At 43.0% G+C, this 23,317-nt stretch overlaps 1 protein-coding gene across 3 annotated transcripts in view; it reads left to right on the top strand.

Moving 5' to 3' along the window:
- Positions 1–10,031: 10,031 nt before the first annotated feature.
- Positions 10,032–23,317, top strand: part of LOC144066958 (SH3 and multiple ankyrin repeat domains protein 2-like) — a 228,529-nt gene continuing 215,243 nt past the window's right edge. For all 3 annotated transcript variants that reach the window (XM_077590411.1, XM_077590404.1, XM_077590397.1), the window contains exons 1-2: positions 10,032–10,335; positions 19,871–20,095. In XM_077590411.1, coding sequence (XP_077446537.1) covers positions 19,889–20,095 — 207 coding nt within the window. In that variant the 5' untranslated portion in view covers positions 10,032–10,335; positions 19,871–19,888. The remainder of the gene's footprint in view (positions 10,336–19,870; positions 20,096–23,317) is intronic.

Here is a 23,317-nt window from a genome sequence, read left to right as displayed (position 1 = left end):
TTACATGTCACATTTTAGACTTCTCACATTGTTGTTTTGTGGCTTCTTAAAGAACAGCACTCATCCCACAATAAAAAAAAGTGTCTCTGTTTCGGTCAGCTTCTCTTCCCACCATACATCAGATTCTCTCTCTTGAAGTGAAAGCAAACAGTCCTGCACTTGCAAATTACCACTGACCCACTTACCTGAAAAACTGGAGAAGCAGGGGAAAAAGAGCGGTGGAGGTGAAAATGTGGGAGACTCCTATGATTAATGTGTTTTAACGATGGATTGAAGGAGAGAGCTAGGAGAGTCGTGAACAAGGTCACCCGTGATATGTGGTGGTGGAAAACAATGGGGGGCAGCAGGCGGTGGCCATCATTTTTATCCGAAAATAGAGCAATCTGAGCGGCCAAGAGATGCTGTGAGGGTGGATTTTTGTAAGAAATGTGAGCCCCGTGCAACCTTATGCCGTGGTGCTTATTTGAAATTAAAACTTGGTTGGCGAATTGGACGACAGAGCACATCAGTGAAGGGGGATTTTTTTTATATATTTAGAAAAGCCAGCCTCATTATTGCATCCCGGCCTTCTCTAAATGACATGGTTCTGTTGGCTTCATCAGGCTGTGAACTCCAACTCTCCCTGGAACGATTTGCAACCGAGTGTGAAGCGGTCGGAATGAGAATCAGCACCTCCAAATCTGAGACTATATATATACATATGTATACACATATACTATACACATATACACACACATATATACATATATACACACATATACACACATACACACACATATACACACACATACACACATATACACACATATACACACACATATACACACATATACACACACATACACACACATACACACACACATTCACATATACACACATACACACACATACACACACATACACACATAAACATATACATACAGACATATACACACACACACATACACACACATAGACAAACACACATACACACACATACACACACATACACACACATACACACACATACACATACACACATACACGCATATTTTCTGGGAAAAAAAAGAATTCCGACGGGCCAAACTTAGGAATACTTTCAAATTCCGAGATTGTACATGTATATATATATATATATACATATATATATATATATATACCTATACATATATATGTATATATATATACATATACACATACATATACATATATACATATACATATATATATACACATACATATACATATATACATATACACATACATATATATATATATATATATATATATATATATATATATATATATATATATATATATATATATATATATATATGTACATACAAAATCGAGCTGTTTGGCCACAATGCCCAGCAATATGTTTGTAGGAGAAAAGGTGAGGCCTTTAACCCCAAGTACACCATGCCTACCGTCAAGCACGGTGGTGGTAGTATTATGCTGTGAGGCTGTTTTGCTGCCAATGCAACTGGTGCTTTACAGAGAATAAATGGGATAATGAAGGAGGAGGATTACCTTCAAATTCTTCAAAATAACCTAAAGTCATCAGCCCAAAGATTGGGTCTTGGGCGCAGTTGGGTGTTCCAACCGGACAATGACCTCAAACACACATCAAAAGTGGTAATGGAATGGCTAAATCAGGCTAGAGTTAAGGTTTTCGAATGGCCTTCCCAAAGTCCTGACTTAAACCCCGTTGATAACTTGTGGACAATGCTGAAGAAACAAGTCCATGTCAGAAAGCCATCAAATTTAACTGAATTGCACCAATTCTGTCAAGAGGAGTGGTCAAAGATTCAACCAGAAGCTTGTGGATGGCTACCAAAAGCGCCTAATTGAACTGAAAATGGCCAAGGGACATGTTACCAAATATTAGCGCTGCCGTATGTATATTTTTGACCCAGCAGATTTGATCACTTTTTGCTGTTCACCCATAATAAAGCCATAAAGCAGGGGTCACCAAACTACGGCCCGCGGGCCGGATACGGCCCGCCGGCACATTTGGACCGGCCCTCTGAACAATACCAGAGACTCTATCGGAATTTTTTTTTTTTTTTTTTTTTTTGGGATGCGGCCCGCCGGCACATTTGGACCGGCCCTCTGAACAATACCAGAGACGCTATCGGATTTTGTTTCCTATTTGGCCTTGAAGACTGGGACGTTTTAATCTTGTGTTTGGTTCATTGCACCCCTGCTGAGCCCACAAATCATCCCAGTGAAGCGGGGCTTCGCATTGCTTCTTTGGTGACATGCGCGGGGAGAGTGTTTCCCTTTGATGCATGCGGGCACGTCCACCGTTGCATGCACGAGCAGTGTTACCGAGACATCTGGACGATCGCAGGTGAGGGCGGAGCCCTGGGACCATCGCGGACTATTCAAGCATATTAAAACTGCAACCTGTTTGAGAACGGAATAATGGCGAAAAAGTTAGGTGAGAGAAAAATTGATTCAGAATGCAGTGGACAAACGATTATTTTTTTGTTCAATGCAAAGAAAAGGCTGTTTGTCTCATTTGTCAAGAGACAGTGGCGGTATTCAAAGAATACAATCTTTGCCGACACTATGAATCCCGTCACAAAGACAAGTACGATAGATTGCAAGGCCAAATATGAGCAGACAAACTCTCAAAGCGAAAAAGTGGACTACTATCTCAGCAGAACCAGGCATCCGTTCGGGCCAGCATTTGGGTTGCTAAATTGATAGCAAGCAGCGGTAAGCCTTTCACTGACGGAGAGTTTGTTAAGAAATGTATGGATACTGTCGCGGAGGAGGTGTGTCCCGAGAAGAAAGATGCATTTAATGCCGTAAGTCTGTCGGTGAGTACAATGACCAGACGCGTTGAAGAAATCGGGAGTAATGTATATGCCCAGCTGCAGCAGAAGACGAAATAATTTGACTTTTTTTCATTAGCACTGGATGAAAGCACGGACGTGCAAGACACAGCGCAACTGCTCATTTTTATTCGTGGAGTTAGCGCAAACTTTGAGATTTGCGAGGATCTGGCAGCCCTCCAAAGTCTCAAAGGGACTACAACGGGAGAGGATATTTTTGACAAAGTGTGCCAAACCATGGAGAAGTTGGACCTGGACTGGTCAAAGCTAGCTCGCATCACGACTGACGGGGCTCCTAGCATGGTGGCCGAAACTCGCGGTCTAATAATGGGACGCATGAACCGGGAGTTGGAAAAAAGGGGTCTCACCGCCCCGCTACGAGTCCACTGCCAAATTCACCAGCAAGCACTGTGCTGCAAAATGTTGACGTGGGATTCTGTAATGACGGTTGTGGTGTCGTGCATAAACTTCAGAGCAAAGGGAGAAGATTGTGCATGGCACAACAGAAAGTTAATGTTCCATGGCTTTTTTTTCTATGAAGAACCCAGAGAGAGTTATTTAGTTATTATTTATTTCATAAATAGTGTTATTTATTTCCTGTTTTTTCTGTGAAGAACTCAGAGAGGGTTATTTAGTTATTATTTATTTCATTAATAGTGTTATTATATGTTTCCTGACTTTTTTTCTGTAAAGAACCTGGAAAGGGTTATTTGGTTATGTGTGGCTTTCTGGAAAACAATTAAAAAAAATTAAGCTCCCCTACGATCGTCACACTTTTTCTGTTCCAAACTGACACCGGCCCCCCATCAGAGAAGGGAAAAGTTATGTGGCCCTCACAGGAAAAAGTTTGGGGACCCCTGCCATAAAGGAACCAAACTTCATGAATGTTTTTGTGTCAAAGAAGTATCTGTTCCAATCACTCTATCAGAGAAAAATCTGAGTTGTAGAAATAACTGGAAACTCAAGAGAGCCATGACATTGTGTTCTTCACAAGTGTATGTAATTTTTTTACCACAACTGTATATATGTGTGTGTGTATATATATATATATATATATATATATATATATATATATATAAATAAATATATATATATATATATATATATATATATAAAAATAAATATATATATATATATATATATATATATATATATATATATATATATATATAAATAAATATATATATATATATATATATATATATATATAGTTGTGGTAAAATTGTTGTGTATATATATCGCTCTCTATATTTCTCTCTCTCTATCTATCTCCGTCCGTCCGTCTGTCCGTCCGTCCCTCCCTCCCTCCCTCCCTCCCTCCCTCCCTGGAGCCAATCCCAGCTGTTTCCGGGTCACACTGAATCGGTGGCCAGCCGATTGCAGGACACAAGGAGACGGACAACCATGCACACTCACATCCATACCTAGGGGCAATTTAAAGTGTCCAATCAGCCGACCATGCATGTTTTTGGAAAGTGGGAAGAAACCGGAGTGCCCAGAGGAAACCCACGCAGGCCCGGGGAGAACATGCAAACTCCACACAGGTGGACATGACCTGGATTTGAACATTTGAACCCAGGACCACAGAGCTGTGAGGCTGACGCGCTAACCACTCACTCCACCAGCGCAAATTCCACCCTAGATTACATAACGTTGATTGCTCTTTGTTGATGGAGGACAGTGTGAAATAACATTAAGAAACATGTCAAATTATATATCTGAAAACGCATGCGAGTATGCACAGTCTGCCATTTGAAATTGATCACCAAGTTTAAGAATTAGTTAACATATTGTATAATATCAACATTCATTTGATTGCTGATAGACACATGAGGTTTGCATTTTAAGTCGTGCGGTAAGTTTGGACACTGCACTGCATTGCTGCTCTCATTTGCCTTGTGTTCTCTTTTTAGTCCTTCATTTTTTCCCCCAGGGTGCCCGATACGTATAGTGTCCCACTTTGCAATGAGGTCTGCTGCTGTGTGTTAGGTTGAACAGCCAACTAACAATTCCTGTGTTTTTTTTGGGTTGTAGTGGTGGGTGTGGGTATAGGGTGATGGTAGTATGGTGGCACACGTGTCTAATAATCCTGATAGCTTCTCTAAAGCAAGAATTTGTTGAGTCACAAAACTTGTTGGGGACCCTGTATCATTCTAACCCTCTTTTTAAAACCAGTTCAGCTGCTTAGATAGAGTATCTGAACGTTATCAAATACCAAGTACAGTCTTCCCTCGATTATTGCGACTTCACTTATCGAGAATTCACTTCTTTGCGATTTTTTTTCTGCTATCAATTATTACATTTTTTTAAGTTCATAAAAATGTGAAAATCCACGCTGAAACTGGATGGATGGGTGGATGGGTGGATGGGTGGATGGATGGATGGATGGGTGGATGGGTGGATGGGTGGATGGGTGGATGGGTGGCTGGGTGGATGGGTGGCTGGGTGGATGGGTGGATGGGTGGATGGGTGGATGGGTGGATGGGTGGATGGGTGGATGGGTGGATGGGTCGATGGGTGGATGGATGGATGGATAGATGGATGGATGAATAGATGGATTGCCATTTTGTGTCATTATAAGTACGCTTATAACCAACTTAATGAACTCTACTCCATATAATAGAAACACATCAAGGACAAGCCATAAATGATCACAACAAAAGCTTCATGTTTTCCGGACCCCCAGTGCTCACCCCTCATCTTTTGCTGATGTACAAACATATCATTAAACACCTTTTTTACAACATGCTGTCAGTCTTCAATAGAACCACACTCTTAAAAATCTCACACACCACATCTAAAATCATCTGCTCCCCACATCAAACATCATAGAAGTGAAAGACAGAGCCCTCGTCTATCTCGCCAATTCACTTGTTTCAGGTATTGACTGAAGTTTAATGAATTTTCCAACTCCTCACCTATGGAAAGGGATATCTGACTCTTAAGTGTGGAAAGGCCCGTTTTATTAGGCGTTCCGATTCTTAACCAGTTGTCTAATTTGCTTGACTATTTATATGTTAAAGGTGGTATGAAAATGACAAGTGACATCAAAATGATAGCAAAGTGCCAGGTGCTAACAAGGAAAAAGATGGGGAAAAAAGACTTATGAACGCCAAACTCAGGAACAGAAATATGCCTGAACAGTTGATTTAGTTAAACATAAATGCCCATAAAACTCTCCTTCTTCAAAGCCAGTGGGATGATAGGATTGACCATTCGAGCTAGGACGTTGGGAGGAGAAAATTTCGATTGGATGTTCCTTTGATTCTTGAACACTCCCACGGATGTTTAGGTTAACGCCCACTAGGAAAGAATTTTTAAAAAACTAGTCAGATAACACGAGGTTGTCACTTACTTTTTGCAACAAAGCACGTGGGTGTGAGAATTGAACCAGAGAGTCTCAGTGTGTGTGTGTCCTTTGTTTGTCTGTTTGTATTTTGCAATAAACGAAAAAGATCAACAATAATAATAGTTCATCTGTAGGGGGAGGTGCAGATGCCATCGCCGCATGCCATGGGCAAGAGGAGGGCAGCCACATCCAAGTTCTTAATACGGGGCGTCGCTCGCAGCAAGTCTGCGCCCTATCTTATTAATGTTGCACTGCCGCCCTATCTTATTAATGTTAAGAGAAAAACAGAAGGGTCACATGGCAACAACAGAATAGAACTTCTATGGATTCCATGTTAGCAGACTGAAAATTATGTCCATATCAAGAGAGAGGAAGGCTAATTAGGACTAATTTCTTAGTAAGCCTTTTCTACCTTTTTATTTGATGGATTTGTGTCAAAGCTATGACCTGCTGTTATTTTAAAGACACTTGTTGTAGCATTTCATAGCACCTTTAAATTATCAAATGCCACTAATGATGATAGATGTCCAATACATTTAAACGAGCAAGACTGACTTTGAATGATCATGTTTTTGTGCAAATGACAGATGGCACTTGGACGTTCAATCCATTTGGACCAGTCAAAATAGATTGGACGTTCAGCGCTTTCAATGGCTACCAAAAAGTTAAATACTAAGTGCTTGCTAAGGGTTAATAATCCACCCTCTATCTCAGAACTGCAAGGCCGACTCGCTATCCCCTCACTATTGGGCCACCATTTGCATACATATTTCACACAAAAATAGTATTCCAGAGCTGCCAACCCCCGTTGACCCCATTTCAGGAGTACCCTTGTCCCATTTCCACAGTTTATTCGGAGTGAATGTAATTCATTCGAAATTAATATGCGCTGAAGTCGCACAAGACGAATCATTCGTCAGAACTTGTAACTCGGATGATTCACAATGCTCTCGTGTTACTGAATTCTTCCAGTTTACAGTGCAGTTGAATCAAGATGGCGAAAGCTGTAGCGATGGTGTTAATTTCAAGGCATTTAAATGGAAAATTCTGTACTTTTCCGAAATAGTTGCTTAAAAAAAATTGAAGTGACAATTTTTTGGGATTTCCGGAGTTTAGGGAGGTTGTCCGGAGTCCCCGAGTTTGCATTGCATTTCCGGGAAATTTCTGAAATTCCGGAGTAGTTGGCAGCACTGGTATTCTTTAACACCAACTTACGTTTTAGTTGCGCTGCAAACGGCCAAATGTGACATGACAATGAACGAATGGAGATGGTACTTTATGTTCCAGTAATGGCTGGTCGTTCATACTGAACTATATATCCATAAATTATTTTACAGTATCTTATAAAACATCCCTAAATCAGTACCTAACATTGTAAAATAAAAACGTTAATTTCAAATAAAGTATTTTCAATCAACACATGCTTAATTATCGTTCGAACGGAGAGCATGCTGAACTCACAAATTTAATCACAAAACTTTTTTTTTTACAATTTTTTTACAGTCATTTCAAATGTAAAATTAAATACATCTAAAATAAATTAAGTAGAGGAGGGTCTGTACTTTTATAGGTTTAGGGAGTATTATTAAAAATAATGGAACAAATTATTATTATTATAAGAATTACTATTATTATTCATTCTACGTAGGAAAATACAGGTTTCAAAACCAGTTCTGGAACCAATTTATTTCATAAGTAGAGATAGCACTGTATTATAATACTGTGAAACACCGTCTGGTTCCTGTTATGAACACGGGAGAACTTTGGAGTACCCGGGGGAAACCCACGCAGGCCCAGGAGAACATGCAAACTCCACACAGGTGGACCGACCTGAATTTGATCCCAGGACCCCAGAAATATGAAGCCGACACGCTAACCACTCATCCGTTAGGCTGCCCTACTTGCTATGTTAATTATCTAAATAAAATTCTGGTGGGGCTTTGGAGCAAGCTAAATACCCGGTTCATACATCCCTAAAATCAATGTATTAAAAATCAATACATCTTGACCTTGGTTGCAATCCTTTATTTGGATTTTTTTTAATGCTGAGCCACAGAAATAATGTAACTGGTGTAAGGTTGTCGGAGCATATATGGTACAGTACAATAACAACACCATAGAGCAACAAAAAAAAATCCCCGGCATGCATTTCAGAGCTTAATTGTTTATTTACATGAATATGGAGGAACCCTGTGAAAAACAGCCAGTTCAAAGAAAAAATGCAGGGCAGATACTTGCTGGGTGGAGAACTTACAGTTAAATATAGCAACCCTGCAGCTTCTATAACAAAGAGGCATATTAAAGCGTTTTTAGGGCAAGCGAGTTACATGTTTCCTCATTGTAAAAAATAAAAAATAAAACATAGCATTCTCTTTTCATATCAATTTTGTTCTACAGGCCGATCTATTGTGAAGACGATGCTAATTGCCTTAATAATCTCTTACAACTAGTGCCCGTTTTCCATTATCGCTAGTTCTCATGTGTGTCAATGTAAATGCATCCTTAGCTTTGTGTTAGCAGACTATAAGTCGCAGTTTTTTAAATCGATTTTTTTATATGACTTATACTCCAGTGTGACATATGTGTAAAATTATTCACACCATATTATATTTCACCTGATATTTTTACACTGAACTGCAAGAGGGCCCTCTGGGCCTGTGTTGATCATTTGCATTGGCGGTGGGTGGATGGTTTTTGTACATCTCATCTCTCATCTCCTCTTCCTCCGCTTTATCCGAGGTCAGGTCATGGGGGCAACAGGTTCAGCAGGTGAAGCCCAGACTTCCCTCTTACCTGCCACTTCATCCAGCTCTTCCGAGATGATATCAAGACGTTCCCGGAGCAGGGCAGAGGCAGTCTCCCCAGCATGTCATTGGTCAGACCGGTGGCCTCCTCCCGATGGGACGTACCATAGATGAGGCTGGAAACTTAGCTCAACTGGTACGCAAATAGAGAGCATTGCCTTTTGGCTCAGCTCCTTCTGCAGCACCGATGCGGAGTCCGCATAACTGCAGACGATGCACCCATCCGCCTGTCGATCGCCCGCTCCATTCGTCCCTCACAAGTCCCCAAGACACTTAAACTCCTCCACCTGGGGAAGGACCTTATCCCAGAGGGTATGCCACATTTTTCCTACTGAAGACAATATTTTAAGATTCGGAGGTGCTGATTCTCATCCCGACCGCTTCACACTCGGTTGCGAATCGTTCCAGCGAGAGTTGGAGATTACGGCCTGATGAAGCCAACAGAACCACATCATCTGCAAAAAGCAGGGATGCAATACTGAGGGCACCAAACCAGACCCCCTCAACGCCACGTCTGCGCCTAGATATTCTGTCCATAAAAGTTATGAACAGAATCGGTGACATAGACAGCCCTGGTGGAGTTAACCCACAATGGGAACGGATCTGACTTACTGCCAGCTACGCAGATCAGACTTTGACATTCGTCATAGAGGGACCTGACCCCGCGTATCAGGGGTTCCGGAACCCCATACTCCCGGAGTAAGCCCCACAAGACTCCCTGGGGGACACGGTCGAACGCCTTCTCCAAGTCCACAAAGCACATGTAGACTGGTTGGGCGAACTCCAATCCCCCGAGGGCCCCGCTGAGGATGTAGAGCTGATCCACTCTTTCACGACCAAGACGAAAAACACCTGAATTCGAGATTTGACCTCCCGGCGGACCCTCCTCTCCAGTACCCTAGAATAGACCTTCCTGAGGAGGCAGAGGAGTGTGATTTCCTATAAATGGAACACCCCCCACTTTTTTCTCCCTCTTTCCCTCTCTCCCTCACCCTCTCTCTCCCTCCCTCTTCCTCTCCTTCTCTGCACTGCCCGTTGACTTGAGTACACGGCGGCAATCTAGGAGTCTGCACATCACAGATATAATTTGTTGACGAGCCAGTCTGATTTCTCAGCGGGAGCTCTCCTCTAAAGCTACCAGCTTCTTCCGAAACCAAGTTCATTAGAGTGCTTGTACTATCCATTACGGCGCTGCTCCCCGGAGTTTCCATAGCTACGATATCCCAGGAAGTTCTGTCAGGAATTTAAAGGCACTTATAATCAGGAATAGTACACGCACGTACACAATTAAAAGACGAGAGAAAGACTGATATTTCATGCCAAAAGGCAAGGACGAGGGCTCCAAACCAAGGCCAAGGTAAGAGTTTCATTGTACATGAGTTATGACGCGCCTCCCTTCAAGTTCAGTAAGCGTGACCGAATTGACTTTTGGTATTCAACATTTGAAATAATTGAGATGAAAGTGCTTCGGTGATTGTTATAGCTCAAGTGGTAGGCAGGCTACGGGGTTGCTAAAATATCTAGCCAAAGTGGGCGTGTAATTTGGAAACTGAACGTTCGAATATGCAGTTTATTGTCTGACTAATGAAAAGGACGTTACTTTTCTAAAAGGCACCAAACTCTCCACAAACCTAGTTGCTGCTCTTTTGTACGTTCCGTAGAGCTTTTTTGACAATATCATAAACTGTCGAAGCACACTTTGATTATAATATTCGGGTACTCGGATGATTCGCCTAAAAACGCTCGGGAAAAAATGCCGCCGATGTGTGTGGTGCTCATGCTTAGAAAAAAATTATGGTGCTCAGGATTCCAGTGGGGCATGTGTCACCCCTGTTCGCCCACAAAGCACTGTGCTCGGTGAAAAACCCCTCCAATGTGTGTGGGGCTCAAATTTGAAAAATTTCTGGAGCTGCAGAAATTCAGCGGGGCGTCGTCCAACCCAGTCCGCTCACGGCGCACTATTCTCGGATAGGCTCGGGGGGAACCCCCGCCAATTTTTAAAGTGCTCAAACTCGGGAAATATATGGAGCTCGATAATGAAACTCAGCATGTGTCATTAAAATCCGCCCACAAAGCACTGTTCCCGGGGAGAAACCCCTCCGATGACCGTAGGGATATGAGTTACCTACTCGGCGGGCCGGATTTAAAATCCTAATGGGCCGTATATGGCCCGCGGGCCGAGGTTACAAAACTTGTACACACACGATCCGGGGGCGGGGCGAGCGCGCGAATCCCGTTTCAGCGAAACCTCCGTTCGGCCGAATGACCGTTCGGTGGAACGTCCATTCGGCGACCTGTCCGTCTGTCAAACGTCCGTCGGCGAAACGTCTTTAGGCGAATCATCCCGCCACGTAATATTCGGCTATAATATTGGCACAGCAGCTTAATTTGTGGATGTGATCTTGAGGTTGATTTAAAGATCTTACGAACTGGAATTCATCATCAATAAATGATTTTACAGCCCTTAGAAAAAATGTCAAATGCCAAATGTGAATTCAACATTTGCTAAATAAATGTAACATAGTTTCACAATTGGGCTGTCCTATCCGTGTAGCTTAAGAGAACAAAAATAGACTTGCTTTCAAGGTAACCTTCCATTATTTTAGTTAAGTTATCTTCCATAACATTTGAAGTAATTTTATCAGCTTTGCAAGAAAATCTGTGTTGCAAATTCTGATAAAATTGAATTTTTAAGGTAATGAAGTTCATCTGTTTTGTTTGCTTCTGCAAACAGATAGTTTGAATATTTATGTTTTGACTTAATGCTGTCACTGTCTGTAAGATGCTGTGTTGGGGGTCTAATACATTGGTACTTTTACTGATGAAGTAATTGGATCCATGTTTGTTTTCGTAATTTGAAATGTTCGTAAGTAGAGGCATATTTTTCCTTGAAATAACATAATAACCGTATTTACTCGCATATAAGCCGATTTTGTCTGACAAAAAAATTGATGACTGAATCGAGGGTACAGCTTATATGCGCATAAAACACGACATGCACCAAACTGCAAGTTGACGATGCCACAACACCATGATGTCATGACGCAATGACACCGTGATGCCACAAGGCAATGGCGCTGTTACGTCATGACGCAATGGCGCTGTGACGTCACAACGCAATGGCACCGTTACGTCATGACGCAAGACAACGCGGACGATACGGTCATTCATTTTAAAATAGAGAAAAGATAAACAGATAAAACGCTAGACAAAATGTATTTTGACATCTATGAATATATATCAAGGAAAAAATAAACCGTACCTTGCATAAAACGTGAAAAAAACTCAGTTGTGCCAGTCACTTGTTCGGGGCGCCGCCATTTTAGCGTAGTTAAACGTGCTCTCACCGTAGCGTTTACCATGTGAGCACATCAATAGTTAAAGCCGATCGAAGGTCTTGCGGTCGATTGTTAAAATATATACCTTGACACCTGCGTAATGTGTATGCTATTATTGCACCCAGAGACTTAGTGAACACTACATATACTGCTATAGGCAGATTTCCTGGGTGTCCTTACGTTACTTCCTTTTTGAATTTTCCCTTTCGGAACACAGAAAGGAAAAGATTGTAAATTGGAAAAGATGTACATTTGTGATTTTGAAATAAAACAAAATTCTTCTTTGATTTTTTTCTTTATATTTCTTATTACAATATGAACCATTGAAAAAAATCTATATATTTCGACATTAGAGGCAATTTGGACTGCTGGTAAGAAAATTTTCATTTATGTCACCCATTCACTCATTCAGTCAGTCCCTCACTTAGTCTGTCACTCTCGCCCTCTCTCTCACCCTCTCTCTCTCTCTCTCTCGCTCTCTCTCTCTCTCTCTCTCTCTCTCTCTCTCTGTCTCTCTCTCTCATTCTCTCTCTCTCTCTCTCTCTCTCTCTCTCTCTCTCTCTCTCTCGCTCTCTCATCAAGATAGACATGTTTCTTTTTTCAAATTGAGCTCGCGGGGGATGCTGGAGCCTATCCCAGCTGACTTCTGGCCAGAGGCGGGGGACACCCTGAATTGGTGGCCAGCCAATCGCAGGGCACAAGGAGACTAACTGTTACGATCCCGCTGGGTCCATGTGGTCGGATCGTTCTGTTACGATCCCGCTGCAACGTCGTGGCGCGATCGGGGGAAGTTGGACCCAGTTGCGGGGAAGCAGGAGGGAACGAGACGGGCTGTTCTCATGACAGTAACTTTAATGACTCAAAGCTTTACAAAATAATAGGGGCTTGTATATCCCAAAACGTAACAAAACCGGAGTATGGGGAATAATACCTTGTAGCGATGTATGCTGTAACACATAGTGTTTCAGGCAGGACGATCCGACAATGACTAACTACTTCCGTGATGCTTAAGTACCCACATAAGAAAGTAATCAAGGATTGTTTGCAGCTGCTCTAACCTGACGGCAAGCCAGGAGGGACAAATGAGCCACTCCTGACACAAACAACCATTCATGCCCACACTCATACGTAGGGGCAATAGAGTGTCCAATAAGCCGACTGTCTTTAGAATGTGGGAGGAAGCTGGAGTAGCCGGAGAAAACCCACGCAGGCCCGGGGAGAACATGCAAACTCCACACAGGTGGGCTGACATGGATTTTAACCCAGGTCCCCCACTGTGAAGCCGACGCATTTACCACTCTCTCTTGCCCTCTCTCACCCCCCAACTCTCTCTCGCCCTCTCTCGCCCCATCTGCCTCACCCTTTCTCTCTCTCTCGCCCTCTGTCTCACCCTCTCTCGCCCTCTTTCTCTCTCTCTCTCGCCCTCTCTATCACCCTCTCTCTCGCCCACTCTCGCTCTCTCTCACCTTCTCTCTCTCACCCTCTATATCTCGCCCTCTCTCTCTTTCTTGTCCTCTCTCTCGCCCTCTTTCACCCCCAACTCTCTCTCACCCACTCCTTCTCGCCCTCTCTCTCGCCCTCTCTCTCTCGCCCTCTCTCTCACTTGCCCTCTCTTGCCCTTTCTCTCTCATCCTCTCTCTCTCATCCTCTTTTCTCATGCTCTCTCTCTCGCCGTCTCGCTCTTGCCCTCTCTCTCTTGCCCTCTCGCTTGCCATCTCTCACCCTCCAACTCTCTCTCGCCCTCTTTCTCCCCCTCTCTCTCTCTCACCCTCTCTGTCTCACCCTTTCGCTCTCTCTTGCCATCTGTCTCGCCCTCTCTCGCCCTCTTTCTCTCTCTCTCGTCCTCTCTATCATTATCTCTCTCTCTTGCCCTCTTTCACCCCAACTCTCTCTCACCCACTCTTTCTCGCCCTCTCTCGCCCGCTTTCTCTCTCTCTCGTCCTCTCTATCATTATCTCTCTCTCTTGCCCTCTTTCACCCCAACTCTCTCTCACCCACTCTTTCTCGCCCTCTCACCCACTCTTTCTCGCCCTCTCTCGCCCTCTTTCTCTCTCTCTCGTCCTCTCTATCATTATCTCTCTCTCTTGCCCTCTTTCACCCCAACTCTCTCTCACCCACTCTTTCTCGCCCTCTCTCGCCCTCTTTCTCTCTCTCTCTCTCTCTCGTCCTCTCTATCATTATCTCTCTCTCTTGCCCTCTTTCACCCCCAACTCTCTCTCACCCACTCTTTCTCACCCTGTCTCTCACCTTCTCTCGCCCTTTCTCGTGCACCCTCTCTTTCTCTCGCCCTCTCTCACACCCTCTATCTCTCGCCGTCTCTCTCGCCCTCTCTCCCGCCTTCTCTCGCCCTCTCTCCCCCATCTCTCTCACTTGCCCTCTCTATCTTGCCCTTTCTCTCTCTCTCGCCCTATCTCTCTTTCGCCCTATCTCTCTTACGCCCTATCTCTCTTTCACCCTCCCGCTCTCTTTCTCTCTCATCCTCTCTCTCTCTCTTTCTCTCTCTTTCTCTTTCTCTCTCTCTCTCTCTCTCTCTCTTTCTCTCTCTCATCCTCTCTGTCTTTCGCCCTTCTCTCTCATCCTCTCTGTCTTTTGCCCTCTCTCTCTTTTGCCCTCTCTCCCTCTCCCCCTGTCTCTCCCTCTCTCCCCCCTCGTTCTCTCTCTCTCTCTCTCTCTCTCTCTCTCTCTCTCTCTCTCTCTCTCTCTCTCTCTCTCTCTCGCCCTCGCTCTCTCACTCTCTCTCTCTCTCATCCTCTCTCTCTCTCTTTCGCCCTTTCTCTCTCATCCTCTCTCTCTCTGGTCCTCTCTGTCTTTTGCCCTCTCTCCCTCACCCTCTCTCTCTCTCTCTCTCTCGCTCTCTCTCTCTCACCCTCTCTCTATCTCTCTCGCCCTCTATTTCTCTCCTCTCTCTGCCTTTCTCTCTCCCTCCCTCTTGCCCCCTCACTCTCTCCCTCCCTCTCCCCCCCTCTCTCTCTGGCGGAGTATAACCCCACTGGAAACCCTGCGGAGGATATGGAGCTCATCCACTGTTCCACAGCCAGGACAAAAATTACACTGTTCCGCCTGAATCCAAAATTCAACCTCCCGGCAGATCCTCATCCCCACTACCCCTGAATTGACCTTCCCGGGGGAGGCTGAGGAGTGTGGTTCCCCTATACAGTAATACCTCAACATACGAGTGCCCCGACATATAAGCAATTTGAGATACGAGTAAAAATTTGAGCAAATATTTATTTTATTTTTGAGTATGTCTGCATCGTAATCCAAGTTCATTTAAATTTGTTTATGTTATGTTACGAGCGCGTTGCCGTGCAAAAGGCACTGTACTGGAGGTTGAGGTGGTGTGACTGGGTGGTGGGCTTGGGGCTCAAAGCAAAAAGTTGTTTAGTTCCTCTGGCAGCGCAGCATCTGAGTCCGCTGGAGTCACAGCTCGGCCCTTGTAGTTGGTTAGGGTCCATATGCTTTCCCACGTTGTTCAGAGGTCGTCAACTTGTCCTTCTATCTTCCCCTTGTAGTCTGCCATGTGTTGGGTCTGTAAAACAGCTTCAGGAGCAGGCAGAAAGAGTGAGACCAATTTGAAGGAAATAAGTTCATTACCAGACTGCAGGATGGGGAGAGAGCTCTAACAGTTGTGAACGCACAGCCTGTTGTCCTTGCAAATCTCTCCGAACTAACCGTGGGTGCATCTATCTATCTATATCTATATATATATATATATATATATATATATATATATATATATATATATATATATATATATATATATATATATATATATATATATATATATATATATATATATGTGAACAACAGGGCAAAGTCTCTATGACAATGATGTAGGGCAGAGTTTATGCACACAAAACTTTGGGCTGATACATTTAGACATTTGCAGGGCTAAGTTTGTGCAAACAAGATATTTTTATAACTCACACAAACTGGCGCAATACGAACAAACAATCGCAAAGCAAGTTGGCCAGCTTGACTTACATAGCGCATGCGAACAAACAATTGCAAAGCAAGTTGGCCAGCCTATCTTACATGGCGCAATGCGAACAAACAATTGCAAAGCAAGCTGGCCAGCTCATCCCACACCATGTGATAATGGTTAGTCTTTGTGGCTTTGATTCTCGGCTAAAGAGAGTGTAAGCTGGGGCTAAGAATAAAGAGGCGTGATCTGACTGTCCAGAGTACGTGCGTGGTATGGCTCTGTATAAACTTTTAATGTTCGAGTAAACATGAACCAGAGATTTATCCTCTCTTGTTGGACAATTCACGTGTTTGTAAAATTTCGGCAGAACTGTTTCGAGATTTGCCTTTAAAATCCGTGATTAAAATCAGTGATGTAACAATGGCTTTCTCTTTGGACAGAAAGAAGGGTCTGCGACATGGATTTCACATCACTCGTTCACATAAATGCAAAGCCCACCACCTCTTTTTTTCCTTAATGGAACATCCTGTCTGATCTCGGTAGCGTGCGGCCTGCTAGCTGCATGGTAGCGTTGGGAATTTGTGGGTATAGCCACGTCTCTTTGATTATTAGCATGGAGCATTCGCGAACGTAGTGATTGACAGCGAGCTCTAATTCCAAATTGTCCGTTTTGTTTACAATGGATCTGATGTTGCAGAGATATATGCTTGGCCGCGGAGGTTTTGAGTGATTTTGAGCTTAGACAACAGGCCCGCTCGACAGCCTCGCTTCTGTTTTCATTCCCGATGCTTTCTCTTTTGCCAACCAGACCCGGTAACAAACCACCTCTAGTGTTGCGATCACCTCCGGCATGTTATGTTCCCGGTGAAAGTCGCTAGAAACCTTATTTCGCTGCTGGTAACCAGCACCAGGCGCCCTCTTTTGACAAGTTGCCTCCTTTTCTGTGGCAATAATTAGAAACCATGCCACCACTTTACTCGGCCAAATATACACTTTCCCTTCCCAAAATTAGTTGAACGAAAGTTGGTAGGCTTAACCAAGGTAAAGGACATACCGTACTTAATGGACTGTAAGTCACACCGGCCAAAGAATATAGTACAATAAAGAGGGGAAAAATATATATAAAAGTCACACTGGAGTATAAATTGCATTTTTCCGAGGGCATTTTTTTATTTGTTGATAAACTAAGAACAAAATACAATAAGAATAAATAAACAATGGTAAAATGGAAAAGAACTGGACAAAAATGCAGTTTTTCAGGCCTTAAAAACAACATAACAGGTTGTTCATGGTCAGAGTAAAAAAAAAAACATAAATCGAACTTGAGTCGAACCCTCATTCCCAGAGGGTGAGGCCACCTTGTATATTATTTTATTTTTTGATACAATAACACCTTTTTTTTAAATGATATATCGATTTATGGCGGGAGCATGTCAATATCATTTTGGGAAACTTATCTGAATATATGACCATTTCGATATATTTCACCCACCTACTCGTGACTGTCTAAACTGTAATTCTTTTGAAGTAGGGCAGCACCTCATCAGGCATAACTGTAACCACAATTTCTACTTTACTATACGAAATACTCGGGTCACGTGGAATTGTTTATTTCTTCTTGTTTCTCAATATAGTTTGTCATGAATATTCATTGTGTGCCGAGAGACTTGAAATGTAGGCATTCTGTGCAACTGGGTCATGTTTGCATAATGAACCATTTGCCATTAAACCTTCAGTTGATCATCAAACTTCAATGAATGGTATTAATGTAAGATGGGCTTCAGGATCGTGTTTTCATGTGTGCCATTTTTGTTTTATGTTGCACAAATTCACTCAAAGGATCTTCTGGCATGCATACTGACCATACTATTAAAGTTGAAGGAAATCTGGGGCGGACCGGCGCGAGTGGTTAGCATGTCGGCCTCACAGCTCTGGGGTCCTGGGTTCAAATCCAGGTCACGTCCACCTGTGTGGAGTTGCATGTTCTCCCCGGGGCTGCGTGGGTTTCCTCTGGGTACTCCGGTTTCCACCCACATTCCAAACACATGCATGGTAGGCTGATTGGACACTCTAAATAGTCCCTAGGTATGGGTGTCAAATCAAATCAAAAGCCTGTATCCATAACAGCAGAATGCCAAATTACAAAATTCCGTAACTATCACTTATTTAGGTCTTTTGCCGAGTAAACGCAGCTTATGGAGAAGCAACACCAATTTCGTCACACGCAGTTTCTGGGTGTGATGACAAGTAGGCTTTTTTGTTGTTGCTAATGACGACAGGGCCTATGTCCGATTATATTATTATTATTATTATCATCATACACAGCTGCATATAAGAAAATTGGTGGAATTGACTGTAAGTAACAGAGAATGGTTGTCCGTCTCCTTGTGCCCTGCGATCGGCTGGCCGTCGATTCAGGCTGTCCCCCGCCTCTGGCCCGAAGTCAGTTGGGATAGGCTCCAGCACCCCCCGCGACCCTAATGAGGATAAAGCGGTTCAGAAAATGAGAGATGAGACATATATACATATCAGTGGCGGTCCGTGCATTTTCTCGTAGCGCCTTCAACGAATCAATCCAACCCTCAAAATCTATTTTATGGCTATAAAACCTCGACTGCAGCTACAGCTGCGACACATAAAAAATAATCAATAAATCAGTGCACAAAAATGGGGTAAAATCCACTTCCTAGCAGCATTTAATGATTAAATACAAATACTGGAGCTTTTCAGACAGGCCAGGGGGTGATTTTCCCGGGAAAAGACAGCGATGAACGTCAATGGCGTACCGGCAAACATTGCCCGAAAATGGGGTAAAATCCAGCCGAAAACAGCATTTATTGATTAAGTACAAATACTGGAGCTTTTTAGATATCAGAACCGGGCCTGGAGTATAATTTCCCCGGGAAAAAGACAGCGATGAACGTCAATACGTCCATATACGTCCCTACGCGAATTGGCAAAAATTGCACTAAAATGGGGTAAAATCAACTTCCTAGCAGCAATTATTGATTAAATACAAATACTGGAGCTTTTCAGACATTACAACCGGGCCAGGGGGGTGATTTCCCCGGGAAAAGACAGCGACGGACGTCAATAGCGAAATGGCAAAAATTGCACTAAAATGGGGTAAAATCCACATCCTAGCAGCATTTAGTGATTAAATACAAACACTGGAGCTTTTCAGATATCAGAACTTGGCCCACAATTGAAATATTATTTGGAAATATAGTTTTTACTCACCTCCTTTCTTTCTTCCTTCTTTTCTATCGCCATCGAAGCTAATGCTGAAAGTCGAGCCTGTCCTGTCGTATTTCTGGCATATATATATATATATATATATATATATATATATATATATATATATATATATATATTACATATATATACATATATATGTATATATATATTTATATGTATATATATATATGTATATATATACATATGTACATATGACTGCATGTTTGTTTGATATTTCATCCTCGTTCATTTCATATATATATATTTATATATATATATATATATATATATATATATGAAATGAACGAGGATGAAATATCAAACAAACATGCAGACAACCCCTATTTTATTAAAGGAAATAGTGACTCATGCTCTTTTCTTTTCTGACACAGCAAAATCTGCTCGAACTGATGACTATCCCCCGGAGCCCCGCTTCAAGTGAGGATGAGATGGCTCAAAGTTTTTCTGATTACTCCGACGACTGCGCCTCTGAAAGTTCCCATGAAGAAACAATTTATGAAACTATAAGAGCCACTGCAGAGACACCACACCAAATGGAGGACATTCATATAAACTCAATGGTCATCCGCATCATCATCCCTGACCTGCAGCAGACAGTGAGTGTGTGTGTGCGTAATACTTGCATAAATATTTGTACAGAACAGATATTAAAATCATACAGTATATAGGGAATCATTTTTTAAAAATTCTGTCAACGCAAAAAATCTCATTTTCTGAAACGCTGTATCCTCACTAGGTTCACCGGAGGTGCTGGAGCCTATCTCAGCTGACTTTGGGCCAGAGGCAGGGGACACCCTGAATTGGTGGCCACCCAATTGCGGGGCAAAAGGAGACGGACAACCATGCACACTCACACCCATACCTAGGGACAATTTAGAGTGTCCAATTAGCCTCCCATGCATGTCTTTGGAATGTGGGAGGAAACTGGAGTACCCAGTGAAAACCCATGCAGGCCCAGGGAGAACATGCAAGCTCCACACAGGTGGACCAACCTGGATTTGAACCCAGGTCCCCCACTGTGAAGCCGACGCGCTAACCACTCCACCACCAGTTTGCCCCACATAAAAAATACAATTAAGTAATATAATCTCACAGGCGGCCCGACCAATGAGTGGTTAGTGTGTCGGCCTCACAGTTCTGGGGTCCTGGATTCAAATCCAGGTTGCTCCACTTGTGTGGAGTTTGCATGTTCTCCCTGGGCCTCCCACATTCCAAAAACATGCATGGTAGGCTGATTGGACAATCTAACTTGCCCCTTTGTATGAGTGTGAGCATGAATGGTTTTTTGTCTTCTTGTGCCCTGCGACTGGCTAGCCACCAATTCTGGGTGTCCACTACCCCGTGCCCGAAGTGAGCTGGGATAGGCTCCAGCACCCCCAGCGACTTTAGTGAGAATAAAGGCGTTCAGAAAATGAATGAATGAATGCATATAATTCATCATCACAACTTCCATACCGCCCATCCTCGAAAGGGTTGCGGGGGTTGCTGGAGCCTCACCCAGCTGTCTTCGGGCGAAAGGCAGACTATACCCTAGACCGGTGGCCATTCAGTCGTAGGGTACACAGAGAGACAAACAACCAGCCGCACTCCCTATCATACCCCCACCAGCGGAAATCGATCCCGTGCCTGCCCGCACCGAAGTAAGGCAAGTGATGAATGAATATAATCTCATGATTATTACTGTATTTTCTGTACTATAAATCACACTTTTTAATAGTTTGAATGGACCTGCATTGCTGCAAATTTGCCTAAATTGCAAATGCCTAAAACTCGGGCTGAACGATATTGTAAAAAAACAGACCCAAATTTTTTAGGTATACGCTGACTAAAAACTTCATGTTATGAATTGAAGACGTTTCAAGAGACAATTTGATTACCTTTATTTGGTAAGAGTTCAGATGACTAACCATTAAGCCATTTATTCATATATTAATTAGTGTTTACCACATTTTCTCGCATATAAGCCGCCTCCGTGTATAAGACATACCCTTAAAATTAACTAATCCAAAGGATCGTCTGCTGCGGCCATATTGGTTCTAATGTCAAAATACCTCAATTCTATCGATGGTACATATTACTGCAATAGTTGTCACTTTCGAACAAGAAGTAAAAAGACAAAAAATTAAAGCACAATTTTGTCTCTCATCTCATTTTCTGACCCACTTTATCCTCATCAAGGTCCAGGGGGGGGGGGGGGTGCTGTAGCCTATCCCAGCTGTCTCCGGGACACAGGCGGGGGACACCCTGAATCGGTTGCCAGCCGGCCGATCGCAGGCCGCAAGAAGATGGACAACCATTCACTCTCACAGCCATACCTAGGGGCAATTTAGAGTGACCAATCAGCCTACCCTGCATGTTTTTGGAATGTGGGAAGAAACCGGAGTACCCGGGGAAAACCCACACAAGCCGGGGAGAACATGCAAACTCCACACAGATGGACATGACCTGAATTTGAACCCAGGACCCCAGAGCTGTGAGGCCGATGCGCTAACCACTCATGCCACCGGGCTGCCGCGCAATTTTGTTTTATTTTATAATCACAAATGTAGAATCATTTCCTTTCTGTGTTCCGAAAGGATGTCGCCTGCACGTAGACAAATTAAAAAAGGAAGTAACGTGAGCAGTACAACCAGGAACTGTGGCCGTTGCGGTCTAGTGTTCACCAAGTCTCTTAGTGCAAAAATAGCATGAGATACACATTACATTGGTATCAAGGCTGATATTTTAATGATCAACTGCAAGACCTTTGATCAGCCATAGCAACTATTGGGATGTGCTGACATGGTAAACACTTCGAACACATCTATCAGGGCTACTTGCGTCTGGCCAGCCAGAACACGTTTACCTACGGTAAGATGGCAACGCCATGAGTGAGCAGTGGCAGGCACAAGTGAGGAAGTTTTTTCACATTTTATGCAAGATATGTTTTTTTTCTTGAATTTCATTCGGAGTTGTCATGATACATTTTGTTTAGCTTTTAATCTGTTTATCTTTTCACTATTTTTAAATAAATGACCGTATCGGCCACATCTTCTTGCATTATAGCATTTCGTCTTTGGCACATTGCAGTTTTGTGCATTTCAAGTCTAATTCATGCGTATATAAGCCTTACCTTGGATTCAGTCACCATTTTTTGAGTGACAAATACGGCGCATGTGCAAAAAAATAACGGTAAATATATTACAGTTGACAGATGGCATACATTTTAAATAAATTATTGATTGGCCACCAATATAGGTTGGTCCCCACCTGATCCCCATAGTTAGCTGGGAAAGGCTCCAGCACCCCCCGTGACCCTTGTGAGTATAAGCGGTTCAGAATATGAAGGAATTGAACATAAGGCTTGGGATTATAGTTAGCTCTGCACATTGACAAACACGTTGAACTTTGACCCCCAGTGGAGGCCTTACCTAATCATGAAAACTCTGTTTGCTGGTTTGTATTACCACCAGCCCAAAAGGTGCGCACTCCAGACTTTGAAGGGTTGGTATACCAAACGGGGCAGGTGTGAATAACGTCTTCAGTACCAGGAGCAAAAATCGTCACGACAAAGTGTCTATTGACCATAGCAATTTTGAAGCAACTGAATGATCGCAGCGCTGACATGTAGCCAGGGGAAAAAATTGTCCCATATCTTATTTGACAAAACTAGATATATGTGCATTGCTGTGCATGTGGGTAATTTTTGTACATTGCAACAATTGGTGACTGTCTCTTTCAGAGCATATTGTCAATGGATGGTCCCAAGTTTTAAATTAAATGTTAATTAGAATGGCCAACTACACACTGAATCACTCTATATTCTCATACTTGATTGA

This window comes from Stigmatopora argus, chromosome 2 (assembly GCF_051989625.1).
Source record: "Stigmatopora argus isolate UIUO_Sarg chromosome 2, RoL_Sarg_1.0, whole genome shotgun sequence".
In the NCBI taxonomy this organism is placed as follows: domain Eukaryota; kingdom Metazoa; phylum Chordata; class Actinopteri; order Syngnathiformes; family Syngnathidae; genus Stigmatopora; species Stigmatopora argus.
Note: the sequence above shows the minus strand (reverse complement) of the source record. Positions and strands in the feature narration are given on the sequence as shown.